At 66.8% G+C, this 13,179-nt stretch overlaps 1 protein-coding gene across 1 annotated transcript in view; it reads right to left on the reverse strand.

Annotated features, from left to right (window-relative positions):
* Nucleotides 1-280: 280 nt before the first annotated feature.
* THRA (thyroid hormone receptor alpha) overlaps nucleotides 281-13,179 on the reverse strand; it is a 42,995-nt gene continuing 30,096 nt past the window's right edge. The window contains exons 4-10 of the mRNA XM_044999910.1: nucleotides 8,636-8,697; nucleotides 6,820-6,920; nucleotides 6,179-6,326; nucleotides 5,366-5,571; nucleotides 3,821-3,967; nucleotides 2,717-2,975; nucleotides 281-1,854 (exon numbers count right to left, since the gene is read on the reverse strand). Coding sequence (XP_044855845.1) covers nucleotides 1,604-1,854; nucleotides 2,717-2,975; nucleotides 3,821-3,967; nucleotides 5,366-5,571; nucleotides 6,179-6,326; nucleotides 6,820-6,920; nucleotides 8,636-8,697 — 1,174 coding nt within the window. The 3' untranslated portion in view covers nucleotides 281-1,603. The remainder of the gene's footprint in view (nucleotides 1,855-2,716; nucleotides 2,976-3,820; nucleotides 3,968-5,365; nucleotides 5,572-6,178; nucleotides 6,327-6,819; nucleotides 6,921-8,635; nucleotides 8,698-13,179) is intronic.

Genomic DNA, 13,179 nt, shown 5'->3' on the forward strand with positions numbered 1-13,179 from the left:
CCATTTTGAATTCAGCTCTTTCGTTTTCTGGTGTTTGTTCCGTGAACAAAGCATCAAAACTTTCCGCGGGGAGCAGACTCTGCATGGAAAACCAAATTGTCCCGCGAGAGCCAGTTTAGAGCCAATGAAGCAGCAAAGAGTCCTGTGGCACCTTATAGACTAACAGACGTTTTGCAGCATGAGCTTTCGTGGGTGAATACCCACTTCTTCAGATGCAAGACGTCTTGCATCTGAAGAAGTGGGTATTCACCCACGAAAGCTCATGCTGCAAAACGTCTGTTAGTCTATAAGGTGCCACAGGACTCTTTGCTCCTTCTACAGAACCAGACTAACACAGCTACCCCTCTGATACTTTAGAGCCAATGTTTTCGACCAGTTCTTCTCTTCCCCCCGCCCCCTCTCAGCACAGCCCCCAACCCCTGCGGGCCGGAGCCTCTCTCCCTCGCCCACCGCTGCCTCGCCTTCGGGAAAGTGTTGGCACTACGGCCCTCGGCAGGCGCCTGCACTGGGGGAGAGGCGGGTGTGCTGGGGGGATTGGGGTGTCAGGACAGACCTGCCCGCCCCATCCAGCCTAAGAGGTAGATGGGCCGAAGTGGCGGGTTCTCGGGGGGGGAGGGGGAAGGGAGGTGGGGAGAGGGCAAGCGACCTGACAGCCCAACCTCGGAGCCCCGATTCTCCAGTGTAGCAGGGAGCTGAGATTCTCCGGTGGTCCTATCCTGCAACCCTGGCATGGGGGTCAGCTGGCACCCTGGCTTCGCGCCCTGTAGTTCGATGGGAAATCGAGGCACCCCTGGGAATCTAACCAGCGACTTCCCGCTGGAGTTTCGTCTTTTAATAAAAAAAAGTGCATTTGTCGTTCACGCTCGGCTCCGTGGCCCGAACCCCCCCTCTAACCTCACCCCCTCTCCCTGCGCCCGGGTTCTCCCCACTAATAATTTAATAGCTTTTCTCTTTTCAAAGTGCAGTTAGTTAATATTTTAGCCTCTCAGGGAGGGAATAAATGCTAAAAAGAACAAAAACAAAACCACCTAAGGAAATAATAAAGGAAACAAACGCTCTGACGTCTGGGACTGTCCTGTGCAAACAAACAAAATTCATAGCGTCCGTGGAACGAGAGAGGTTTATTTGGGGGGAGCCGTGAGGTGCCAGCTGAGCCCAGTGCCAGGGAGGTGATGGGACGGAGAATTCTATGAGTGGGGGGGTTCTTCCTGCAGTTGGGTTGAAACCAGGGCTATGTATCCACCCCCCCAGCACCCACATAACTGAGGGGTTCAGACGAAAGGAGATCCAGGTTCCACTTATCCTCCCCCGCTACTCCAAATCCAACTCCTCCGCCCCCCCCAAAAAGCTCATGTTTTGTGTGGTTTTTGAAAAGTGTTGCCCCTCCCTCCCCACCCCGACAGCAGCCCCCCCCCATGGTCCCACCCCCTCCGCGGGGGTGGTGGTGGTGGTGTCGGCGCTGCCGGGTGACACCCACGCGCAATATTTAGAAAAACAAACCAAAACGAAAAAGAACCAAGTAAAACGTGTCCAGGAGGGGCTGGGGGCGGGGCTCTCGTCCGAGTCCTGGCCCCGCCCCCTCGCCCCCTCCCCTCCCCCCGCCCTAGACTTCCTGATCCTCAAAGACCTCGAGGAAGAGGGGTGGGAACAGCTCGGTGGGGCACTCCACCTTCATGTGCAGGAAGCGGCTGGCGTGGCAGGCGCCGATCATGCGCAGGTCGGTCACCTTCATCAGCAGCTTGGGCCAGAAGTGGGGAATGTTGTGTTTGCGATAGTTGATGTAGTGTTCGAACGCCAGCAGGTAGGTCTCCTGGCACTTCTCGATCTTCTCCACCCGCAACAGCCCGGTGCGGTCTGCGGGCGGGACGGGCGGGCATCAGGGGGGGCCGGGGGCAACGCAGCCTCCACCCGAGGGGCTAGCCCCACGGCTGCCCTCCGTGCCTATCGCTGGCTACCCGCCGCCTCCCTCCAACCCCGGCACTGCATCGCGCCCCCCCTACCCATCCCTCCCTCCCCGCCCATCGCTAGCTACCCGCCCCCATCGATCCAACCCCCCCACCGCATCCCGCCCCCCTATCCACCCCTCCCCGCCCATCGCTGGCTACCCGCCCCCGTCGATCCAACCCCCCCACCGCATCCTGCCCCTTCTATCTACCTCTCCCTCCCCACCTCTTCCCTTGTGCTCCTCCAACCACCCCCCCTACCTACCCAGCCAAACCCATCGCTCCCCCTTTCTGGCTAGTCAGGCCCATCATTACCCCTGTACCCCTCCACCCCATAAATACTCCTTTATCCCTTCATCTCCACAACTACCCCTCCCTGCCCCCAGCTAGCCCCACCATGATCCTCCGTCTCCAGCTCTCTCTGATACCTGAGCAACAGCTCTGGCTCTGGGCTCCCTGGGGGCTTTGTCTCCTGCGCCCCGGGGCTCTCCCCTGGCGCTCTTAGTGGGCACCAGCAGCGGGCGCGTCACCCTCCCTACAGACGCTGAGCTGGTGCATCCCCGCTGCGGGCGCATGGGGACCCCAGCAAGGGAAGCTGATGGGGGGGGGGAGGCTGTGGAGATCTCAGCTGAGCTCACGGGGGGGGGGGGAAGGAACCGCCCCCCAGCCCCATGGGCAGCATCAGCCATGTGGCCTGGTGCATGATGGGAATATCCCTCCCCAGCAGCAGGGCTCAGTGGGTGAGGGGGCGGCCGCCCCCCGCTGGCCCTTACCTGAGGACATGAGCAGCACGGCCTGGAGCAGCGCCACTTCCGTGTCGTCCAGGTTGAAGGCGGAGAGTGACTTGCCCAGGTCGAAGATGGCGTCGGACACCACGCCCAGCCCGCCGTTCTTCAGCTGCTCCCGCTTGACGGCCATCTCGCCGCTCAGCGTCAGCGTCTCGCTCTCGGGGTCGTAGCGCACGGCCGCCCGCAGCGACATGATCTCCATGCAGCAGCCCTTCAGCAGGATGATCTGGTCCTCGCAAGGCAGCTGCCGGGGGGAGCCGGGGTCAGACACGGGAGAGACCTCGGCTGCCCCGTGCTCCGCCCACTTCCCCCTTGGACTCCGCCCCCCAGGCCCTGCCCCTCCCCCTCTCCCGCTGCTTTTAACCCCCTCAGTCCTCGGGTCTCTGCCCCCCAACCCGTCTCCCCTCCCCTGCCGACCACCCTCCCCCTTCCCCTGCTTTTAACCCCCTCTCTGCCCCCCAAACCATCTCCCCTCCCCCACCGACCACCCTCCCCCTTCCCCTGCTTTTAACCCCGTCTGCCCCCCCAAACCATCTCCCCTCCCCCTTCCCCTGCTTTTAACCCCCTCTCTGCCCCCCAAACCATCTCCCCTCCCCCACCGACCACCCTCCCTCTTCCCCTGCTTTTAACCCCCTCTCTGCCCCCCAAACCATCTCCCCTCCCCTGCCGACCACCCTCCCCCTTCCCCTGCTTTTAACCCCCCTCTGCCCCCCAAACCATCTCCCCTCCCCCACCGACCACCCTCCCTCTTCCCCCTGCTTTTAACCCCCTCTCTGCCCCCCACCCAACCCGTCTCCCCTCCCCTGCCGACCACCCTCCCCCTTCCCCTGCTTTTAACCCCCCTCTGCCCCCCAAACCATCTCCCCTCCCCCACCGACCACCCTCCCTCTTCCCCCTGCTTTTAACCCCCTCTCTGCCCCCCACCCAACCCGTCTCCCCTCCCCTGCCGACCACCCTCCCCCTTCCCCTGCTTTTAACCCCCCTCTGCCCCCCAACCCATCTCCCCTCCCCCACCGACCACCCTCCCTCTTCCCCCTGCTTTTAACCCCCTCTCTGCCCCCCACCCAACCCGTCTCTGCCCCCGCCTACCTCTGAAAACATGGGCAGTTTTTTGGCAAAGTCCACCACGCGGGTGATGGCCGGGGTAATGATTTTTGTAAACTCGCTGAACGCCTCCAGGTCGACCTTGTCCCCGTCGGGCATGGAGGCCATGGGCGATTGGCCGATGTCCTCGGGCTGTGGGGAAGGCCGGGACAGCCCGTCAGGGAGCCGGCCCGCCCAGTGCGCTGCCTGGACCCCTGTCCCCAGCCTCCTCCCTGCGTGAGCCCCCACTGCCCCCCACCCTGGAAGAGGGGAAGGGGCTCAGCCCCTTGTGGCCAGGTCAGGGGAGAGGCGAGGGGGGGCGGGGTAAGAGAGGGAGTCGTTCGGCCAGGGCACAGAGCTGGTCAGCGAACCCAGGAGTCCTGGCACCCTCTCCCCCGCGCCTTGGCTCTCCCATGGCAGCAAGGGGCTGTGGCCAGGAGAGGGAGCCCCCTCAGCAGACGAACCCTGGCCGGCGCGGGAAGGGGCTGTGGGACACCCACCTCCCCACTCAGAGCTGTGCCCTTCACTCACCCACACGAGGCGGCATTAACCCCTTGGCAGCTGGAGGGGCCGGTGGGTGAGGCAGGACCCGGGCATGGACGAGCCCTTTGGAGGGGGGCTGGGTTTTCTCCTGCTCGCTCCCGGGGGGACCCATCGTTCTCCTGTGCTGCAGGTTCTGGGGTTAGCCTCTGCCCACCCCGTCTGCGCTCCAGCAAACCCCTGGGCACTGCCCCGCAGCCAGCACCAGGGCCTGAATGGAACCGGGCTCGTTCTCCAGGGTGTTGATGGGGAGAGAACCCAGGAATCCTAGCTCCCAGCCCCCACTCCCAAGCCACTAGACCCAGCCTAGGTCAGCAGAGTCGGGAGGGTGCCCCCATCTGGCAGCGCTTTGGTGACACGCGTCTACAATGAGTTTGCTGAGTCTCAGCCCAGTTCCCAACGGCTGCATCCTGAGACCTCCCCTCTAACCCGACTGACCCAAACCAGCTCCCTGGGCTCAGCAAAGGCTGAGCGGGGCACAGAGCCGGAGGGTCGCCCTGCCCCCACGATGGAGGATGGATGGGTCACAGGGGCCTCGCAGAGCCAGGGGGAGAGGACGGGCTCAGGTTAGTGCTCTGGAGAGGACAGTGTCGTGCCACCAGATTTCTAATGGGCCCATCACCCTGGTCTCTAGGCTCCCAGCCCAACGGGAGAGGGACGGCACTCCCACACCGGAAGGGGAGCAGGACGGGTCCCACACACGGGCTGCACAGGCCACAGAGCACAGGGGTGGGATCAAAGTGTCCCCCACCAACTGCCAGCCCCTTGCAGCGGTGTGACGGCTCTGGGCACCGGGGAGGGCCGTGTGCTTGAGCGGGCATTGCACAGCGGGCCAGGGCCCGTGAGCACGTGAACGTGCGTGTGCGTGACTGCGGCTTGCACGCCTGCGAGGGAGCATCTGGGCAGGGCTTGCCCGGGGTGCAGGTGCGAGTCCGTGCTCCGGACCGTGGCTTGCCCCCAGGGTGCGCAGGCGCACAGGCAGGGCGGGGCGGGACAGGGCAGGGCGCTCACCAGGAATTTCCGCTTCTGTTTCCAGTGGCTGCCCTGGGCGTTGGTGCTGCGATGCGCCTCCGTCACCACGTGGATCAGCTCCCACTCCTCGGCGCTGGGCTCCGGGCGGTGCTGCAGGGTCTTGATCATCTCCTCCTTGCGCCGCCGCTCTCGGTTCTCCTCGATCAGCTTCCGCTTGGCTACCCGCTTGGAGTCATCCAGCACCACTGGGGGCAGCACGCAGAGGGGGCGGGGCGTGAGCACAGGGGGCGGGGCCTGACCGGTCCAATCCCAGCTCAGCTCCAGACAGCGGCCATGGTGATTGGCCAGGGCGCCACAGCAAGGGCCCTGGGGGAGCCTCTCAGTGGGCAGAGGGTGCACCCCAGGGGGACACCAGCTGCCCTGGGGGGGGAACCCCAGTGCCACGTTCCAAGTGACGAGTGCGAGGTCAGGGGCTTTGGGCTACCCACGGGGCAGCCCCTCTCGGGGCTCGGCCCCACCTGCCTCCACGGGTACTGAGGGTGATCACCACCTTCCCCTCCCCGGGGGGGGGAATACATGTCATTATCTCACACTTGCAACCCCACCCCTCCGGCGTTAACCCCTTGCTGCCCTTGCGGCTGCCCCCCCTCCCCCGGCTTGTGGCTGGAAGAGGGGGGCCAGCAATGGAGGCGGGTCTGGGGTCCCCCTCCCCGGCAGGCACCGGCCCTGGGGAAATGGCCCCCAGACAGGCCTGTAAGCAGGGACTGCAGTGCTGCTCCAATACCGAGCGAGCCAGCCCGGCCCTTGGCCCCGGGACCCCCCAGCCGCTGGCTGCCTCCCCCTCCCGCTTACAGTCCATGGCCATGCCCACGGCGATGCACTTCTTGAAGCGGCAGAGCTGGCACTGGTTGCGGGTGATCTTGTCGATGACACAGCTGCCATCGTACTTGCAGGAGTAGGTCGGGTGCAGGTTCTTCTGGATGGTCCGTCGGAAAAAACCCTGCGGGGAGCAGGACGGGCCCCGGTGAGAGACAGCCCTGAACCTATCCACCCACCCCCCTGGAAAGGCAGGTGCAGGGGGAGTCCCTGTGCAGCCCCACAGGCTCCCAAACAGGCTCAGGGCTGGTATCGTGGGGATGGCTCTCCCGGCACAGGGGTGCAGCCACCTCTGGGGTGCAGCACGGCAACAGTTACGTGGCAGGTTAGAACAGGAAGTGACGGAGGATCCTGTGACCTCCTCCAACGTCGCCACAGCTCCCCTGCCCCAGAGGGGAGAGCGCCCCAGCGAGCCTCCTGCAGCACCGCGCCCCCTAGCTCAGTGATAGGAAGGTGCCCCCTACTGAGCCCCCACAGAGGTCTCCCTTCCACATGCAGACCAGGCTGAGCTCCAGAGCTCTCGCGGCCTGGCTGTGCCCTAGGCACCAGGCACCTGCCTTGCCGGCTGGGGGAGCCCGCTGGCCCGCAGGTGTGGGGGCGGCCGGGCCGCGTCTCACCTTGCAGCCCTCGCAGGTGATGCAGCGGTAGTGGTAGCCGGTTGCCTTGTCACCGCACACGACACATTGTTCATCTTTGTCCAGGTAACTAGGGATGTACCCTGGGGAGAAGGGAGCCTGGAGGTTACAGCCCTGCGGAGCCAGCGCTCGGGGAAGAGGGGGAGCCCCACGGCTTGCAGGAAGCCTTGGGTGCTGTGGAAGAGGAGTCCCCTGGCCCGGGACAGCCCCAGGGGTGTCAGGGACCCAGGCCCTGTGCCTGCAGGCAGGTGCCCCGGGGGGCGGCACATTCACTCAGCCAGACACCAGGCGAGACTGTTCTGCTCCGTGCTGCAGCCCCAGGGCGCAGAGACCGGGGCCGGGCAGCGCACGGGCAGGGAAGGACGTGTGTGGGGCAGGGTGTCACAGAGAATTGGGGCCGGGGCGAGTGCCGAGCAGCGGGCAGAGCTGAGGGCAGGCACGCCCAGGGCGCAGAGCAGAGGCAATGCAGGCATGTCCACCGGGCTGCAGAGCAGCCAGCCAAAGCACGTTGCGCTCAGCAAGGCTGGGGACACAGAGAGAGACGCCCCCTGGGTTCGAGGGCACCTTGTTCTGCCAGGTGGGGACGCAAGCGGGCGGAGGGGGCAGCTCAGGTGGCGCCGGGTGCGGCTGGCGGTGCCGGGAGGAGCCAGGGTCTTGCATGGAAAATGCTGGACGCTGCAACCCAGGAACTTGACTCAGGAAACACAGAGCCACCCTAAGCAGCCCGTGCCCCCCAACGCCGTCCTCTCCAGCAGCCCCTCCACGCTCCCCCCCCGGACCCTCCCACGCCCCACACCAGCCCCTCCATGCTCCTAAAAGCATCCGGCCCTGCTGCCATCCGCCTGGGGAGCTCTGCCAGCCTTGTCCCTGGGACAGGCCCCCCCGTCACAGAGGTCGTGTTGTTTGCTGAGCCAGTGGGTTTATCTCCCGCCCGCAGGGCCCCACTGTCCAGCCTGCTGGAGCCGATACCCTGAGCTGCCCCGGCCCAACCTCCCTGGGACTCGGAGCTGGGCCCCCGCACGCCAGGCCCTGACCTGACCCCGAGCCCCTCCCTAGGGCGCTGTAGGGACGGATCTCCTGGGGGGGGGCACCGACCAGGGCAGGACCCTGCGCCCTCCTGGCCTGGACGCCGAGTGCCCCGGGAAGGGGGCACTGACCCGCCTGTGGTGCCCCCCCCCAGCCTAGGCCAGGGCCCAGTGACGACGCCAAGGAGAAAACAGCTGCATGCCTGACCCATCAGCCGGGGCACAAGACAACGCCCTGGGGCGCCCGCAGCCTGTCCTGGGGGCAGGGGGACAGAACAGGCCTGGGGGGGAATAGACAGGCCTGGCCCGGGGGCTGGGGGACGGAACAGGCCCGGACGGGGGGGGGGGGGGAATGGACAGGCTGGCCCGGGGGCAGGGGGACGGAACAGGCCCGGACCCGGGCGGGGGACCGGGAAGGGACAGGCCTGGCCCGGGGGGTGGAGGACGGAACAGGCCCGGACGGGGCGGGGGGGGCAATGGACAGGCCTGGCCCGGGGGCTGGAGGACGGAACAGGCCCGGACGGGGGGGGGGGGACTGGACAGGCCTGGCCCGGGGGCAGGGGGACAGAACAGGCCCGGACGGGGGGGGAGGGCCAGGCCTGGCCCGGGGGCCGGAACAGGCCCGGACGGGGGGGGGGGGGGGGGGGGGCAAGGGACAGGCCTGGCCCGGGGGCAGGGGGACGGAACAGGCCCGGACGGGGTGGGGGGGGGGGGGGGAATGGACAGGCCTGGCCCGGGGGCTGGGGCACAGACAGGCAGAGGACACACAGTACCTGACATGCTGCTCTTCACCGAACATTGGCTGCTCTTTCTTTTGCGTTTCCCATCCAGCCACCTGCAGCAGAGCGAGAACAAGCCCCGGTTAGTGGCCGCAGCGACGCCTCCCCCCGGCGGGAGCTCCCCCGACAGGCAGGTCGCCCCTCCTGTCCCCATTGCACAGTCGGGCAAGCCGAGGCCCCGGGCAGTGACCCACAGGCCAGCCCCAGCTCAGGCTGCAGGTGCCAAGGGACCGGCCAGGGGCGGCGATAGCCCGTTATCTGGGAGAGCAGGGGAGATAAGGGGACTTGGGAGGGCCAGGGGGAGGCTCTGAGTGCCCCCCGCCCCCGGCTTCCCTGTCCTGGGCCTCCTCCTCCCACCCACTGACTGACCTCCACCACCACCCCGTCCCTCTAACCCCAACCCCGCCCCCCCAGCCCTGTATCTCCAACCCCGTCCCTCCGACCCCTGACCCCACGGCCCTCTAACCCGGACCCCATCCCTGCCCACTATCTAACCCTGTCACCACCCCCACCAGGCCTCTAGCCTGATCCCGTCCCCCCCCCTCTCCCCCCCGCAGCACAGTCTCACGCTCTCCACACCCCCAGAGTCTCAATGAACAGCAATCCAAGGGTTGGATTCAGATGCCCCAGGGCAGCCGAGCTCAGAGGGGTTTGCTGCAGGAACCCCCCAGGCAGAGGTGACAGGAAAGTGGCCGTGCAAACCACAAGGGGGCGCCGTGACATGCCACAAATGAAACAGCCCCCGGCTGGACCCAGAGCCTGAGCCGGGGGCGAGAGGGGGGGTTGGCAGAGCCCGGGGGGGGGGGATTTACCACCACACACGGGCAACGGGCAGCGCATCCCAACCACTGCCCACTCGGGCCTGCCCCTGGGGCTCTTCCAGCTCCCTGGGTCCAAGAGGGGCCATGGATTAGCACAGGGCAAGGGGGGGGGCAGGGCATAGGGGACCGGGCAGGTGCAGGGCAGGCCAGGGGGCACGGGGCAGGAGGGGGGGGTCGGTGGCCCCCAGGGCCCGGTGGCTGGTTTTTCACTCTCAGTTACATTCAAAGACAAAATGTCCTTTTGGCCCAGGCTGGCAGAGGCAGGTCGGCCAATCGGCAGCCAGAGGCCGGCAAGTCATTTGCATATCACGATTCCATTGATGCGAGTGTCTGGAAAAGATGGGGGGGGGGGAGGGCGTTTCCCGTGTGCGGGTCTGGCACTGCTGGGGGGCAGCGAGCCAGGGGCATCGGGGCCGGCACGGCAAAGGGGCTGCGGGTCGGGCTCGAGGGGCACCGGCCCAGCCCTGCCCGGGGAGCCCAGGGCTGGCACGGCAAAGGGGCTGCGGGTCGGGCTCGAGGGGCACCGGCCCAGCCCTGCCCGGGGAGCCCAGGGCTGGCACAGCAGGGGGCTGCGGGTCAGGCTCGAGGGGCACTGGCAGAGCCATGGGGGAGGGAATGACGGGACAACACGGGGGCTGTGCCAGGACCCCTGTGCAGAGCTGAAGGTCCAAGAAGCTGCCTCTCCCGGGCGCCGTTTGCCAGCCCTGAGCTCTGCCTGGCGACGCCTGGGAACGGCGGCTCCCTGCGTTAGAGGCTCCAGGCCGGGCGTTGGGCCCAGTGTCTGGAATTAGCCCCCCGGCCGTGGGATGAAGAGCCCCGAGCTCGGCTGGGATGCCCTGTCCCTCCCCGACAGCCAGCTCCAGGCTGAGCGTCCGGGCAGGAACTGGGGACCAGCCCCTGCACCTGCGCTGCCCCATCTCAGCCCCACGCCCAGTGCTGGCCCCTGCACGGCCGTGGGGCGAAGGCCAGGCCCATGAGGACAGCGGCTCCAGCAGCAGCAGCGTGGTCAGGGGGCTGGTGCCTGCAGGGTAAGAGCCCCCTCCCCAGCTGGAGGGCTGGCTTCCCCCGGGCAGGGCGAACGGTGCCAGGGCGGGTGCCCAGTGGTGGGCTCAGCATGTTTCTAGCCATTCCTGGCACCCTCCATTGGACCCTCCGCGTCAGAACTAATGCAGCAAATACACTTGTCCTCCCTGCCCTTCCTGCAGACCCTACAATAACAACCCAGCGTGTGTGGCACTGTCCCTCCCAGCAACCCTACAGTAACAAACGGGGGCGAGGCGCAGCCCGGCCCACAGACCCTCCAACAACATATGGGCGGGGGGGGGGCACCGTCCCTTCCTGCAGACCCTACAATAACAAACGGGGGGGAGCGCAGCCCTGCCCCAGACCCTCCAATAACAAACCAGTGCCAGGTCTGGGCTCTGCCAGTGGCCCTTGGCCTGGGCATTCGTGCGTCCGGCAGCCTGCGGCCATTGCCCGAGCGCACAGAAGCTGAGAGTGGGAGATCGGGGAGCCCCCCCACCCCGTGGGGCAGGCAGCCCACACCGTACCAGACAGCTCCTGGGAGCGCTGCGCTGCCTGGCAGCCTGCCAGGGGCCGACCGCCTAAATCCGGCTAGTTAGCGAGGGCAGGACGGGCTGTGCCCCGGCCGCAGCACAGAGCACGTGCAGCTTGGAGAGAGCTCCCCGCAGCGCAAGGGGGGGCAGCCCAGAGCCCCCCCAGCTGGGGCCCGATCCTGCAGAGAGAGCAGCACAGAGCCCCCTCCCCAGCCGGGGCCCGATCCTGCAGAGAGAGCAGCACAGAGCCCCCTCCCCAGCCCGGGGCCCGATCCTGCAGGGAGAGCAGCACAGAGCCCCCTCCCCAGCCGGGGCCCGATCCTGCAGGGAGAGCAGCACAGAGCCCCCTCCCCAGCCCGGGGCCCGATCCTGCAGGGAGAGCAGCACAGAGCCCCCTCCCCAGCCAGGGGCCTGATCCTGCAGAGAGAGCAGCACAGAGCCCCTTCCCCAGCCAGGGGCCCGATCCTGCAGGGAGAGCAGCACAGAGCCCCCTCCCCAGCCCGGGGCCCGATCCTGCAGGGAGAGCAGCACAGAGCCCCCTCCCCAGCCCGGGGCCCGATCCTGCAGGGAGAGCAGCACAGAGCCCCCCAGCCAGGCCCGATCCTGCAGGGAGAGCAGCACAGAGCCCTCCCTCCCCAGCCCGGGGCCCGATCCTGCAGAGAGAGCAGCACAGAGCCCCTCCCCCAGCCAGGGGCCCGATCCTGCAGGGAGAGCAGCACAGAGCCCTCCCTCCCCCACCCAGGGGCCCGATCCTGCAGGGAGAGCAGCGCAGGGGAAGGGGGCACACAGGCAGCGACCCTGGCGGAGCCGCCCAGCAGATCCAAGGGTGACCCTGCCTTGGCCCAGCTCCCAGTGGGGGTGGGGGGGGCTACATGCTCTCCTGGGGAATTGGCCCCAGCCCTGCCTGGGCTCTCACAGCTTGTTTACCAGCTGGGCACCGCCAGGGGCTGGGGCCCTGGCGGGGGCTGCTGGGTCATCAGGGGACAGGGGCCTTCAGGGTAACAGGCTTCCTCCTGCCCTGCCTGACATGGAGACTGCTCCCAGGGCAAACGGGGGCAAGCCGCTCCGTCAGCAAGGCAGGGAACCCAGGAGTCCTGGCTCCCAGCTCCCCCTGCACTCTAACCACTAGACCCCACTCCCCTCTCAGAGCTAGAGAGAGAACCCAGGAGTCCAGGCTCCCAGCTCCCCCCACACACTAACCACTAGACCCCACTCCCCTCTCAGAGCTAGAGAGAACCCAGGAGTCCTGGCTCTAACCACTGGACCCCACTACCCTCTCAGAGCTAGAGAACCCCACTCCCCTCTCAGAGCTAGAGAGAACCCAGGAGTCCTGGCTCTAACCACTGGACCCCACTCCCCTCCCGGAGCTGGGGACAGAAGCCAGGAGAGCTGTGGGGAGCCAGCACTAACCATGAGTCAGCGCTGTCCCCCGAGCACCCTGCCTCCCTTGGCGGGGGACCCTTTATCCCTCCTGACAGGAGCAGTAAATCACCGGCAACCTGATCCCGTGGCTCATGCCAACCCCTCCAGAAGAGGCGGGGTGGAAAGTCCCGGCCCCACGTGACTCCACAGGCCTGGGCAGCGCTAGGGAGCATGTGTCGGTGCTGGCTCCAGCCCCCACTTCCCCCACCCCGAGACACCCCCCCAGCGGGCCAGGGCGCCTCCAGCCAACGCTCCCCTGACCTGTCCCAAGGCCCCCACCAGCAGGGGGCGGCCCAGGGAAACGCCCCGGGGGCTGGGTGTCTGTGGAGTGACACTGCCACCCAGTGGCCAGGTGCACCAATCACAGGTGCGCATCTCTGGCCCACACACCCCGGGCTCTGCTCTTGGCCAAAGATAGGGATGTGCGGGGAGACCTTGAACGTTACCTCCCTCCCCTGTGCCTCAGTTTCCCCCTCTGTAGGGGGGCACCTGCCTCTGGGGTAGGTGCTGGACGGGGGTAATCACGGTCTGGGGAAGATTCATACTCGTGGCCTTTCCACCCCAAAGATTTTTACAACTAGGGATCGCCGCCACCCCTGCCCCCCCCCAAAATGCAGCAGGCTCTGGGGTGGATCACGGCAAGGGACACACAGCAACGCTGCACAGCCAGTTAGGACAGGGAGTGACAGCGGAGATCATCTGATCCAGTGCTGGGCAGTGCCACCTGCACCCCAAGCCA

This window comes from Mauremys mutica, chromosome 25, assembly GCF_020497125.1.
Source record: "Mauremys mutica isolate MM-2020 ecotype Southern chromosome 25, ASM2049712v1, whole genome shotgun sequence".
Taxonomy (NCBI): Eukaryota; Metazoa; Chordata; order Testudines; family Geoemydidae; genus Mauremys; species Mauremys mutica.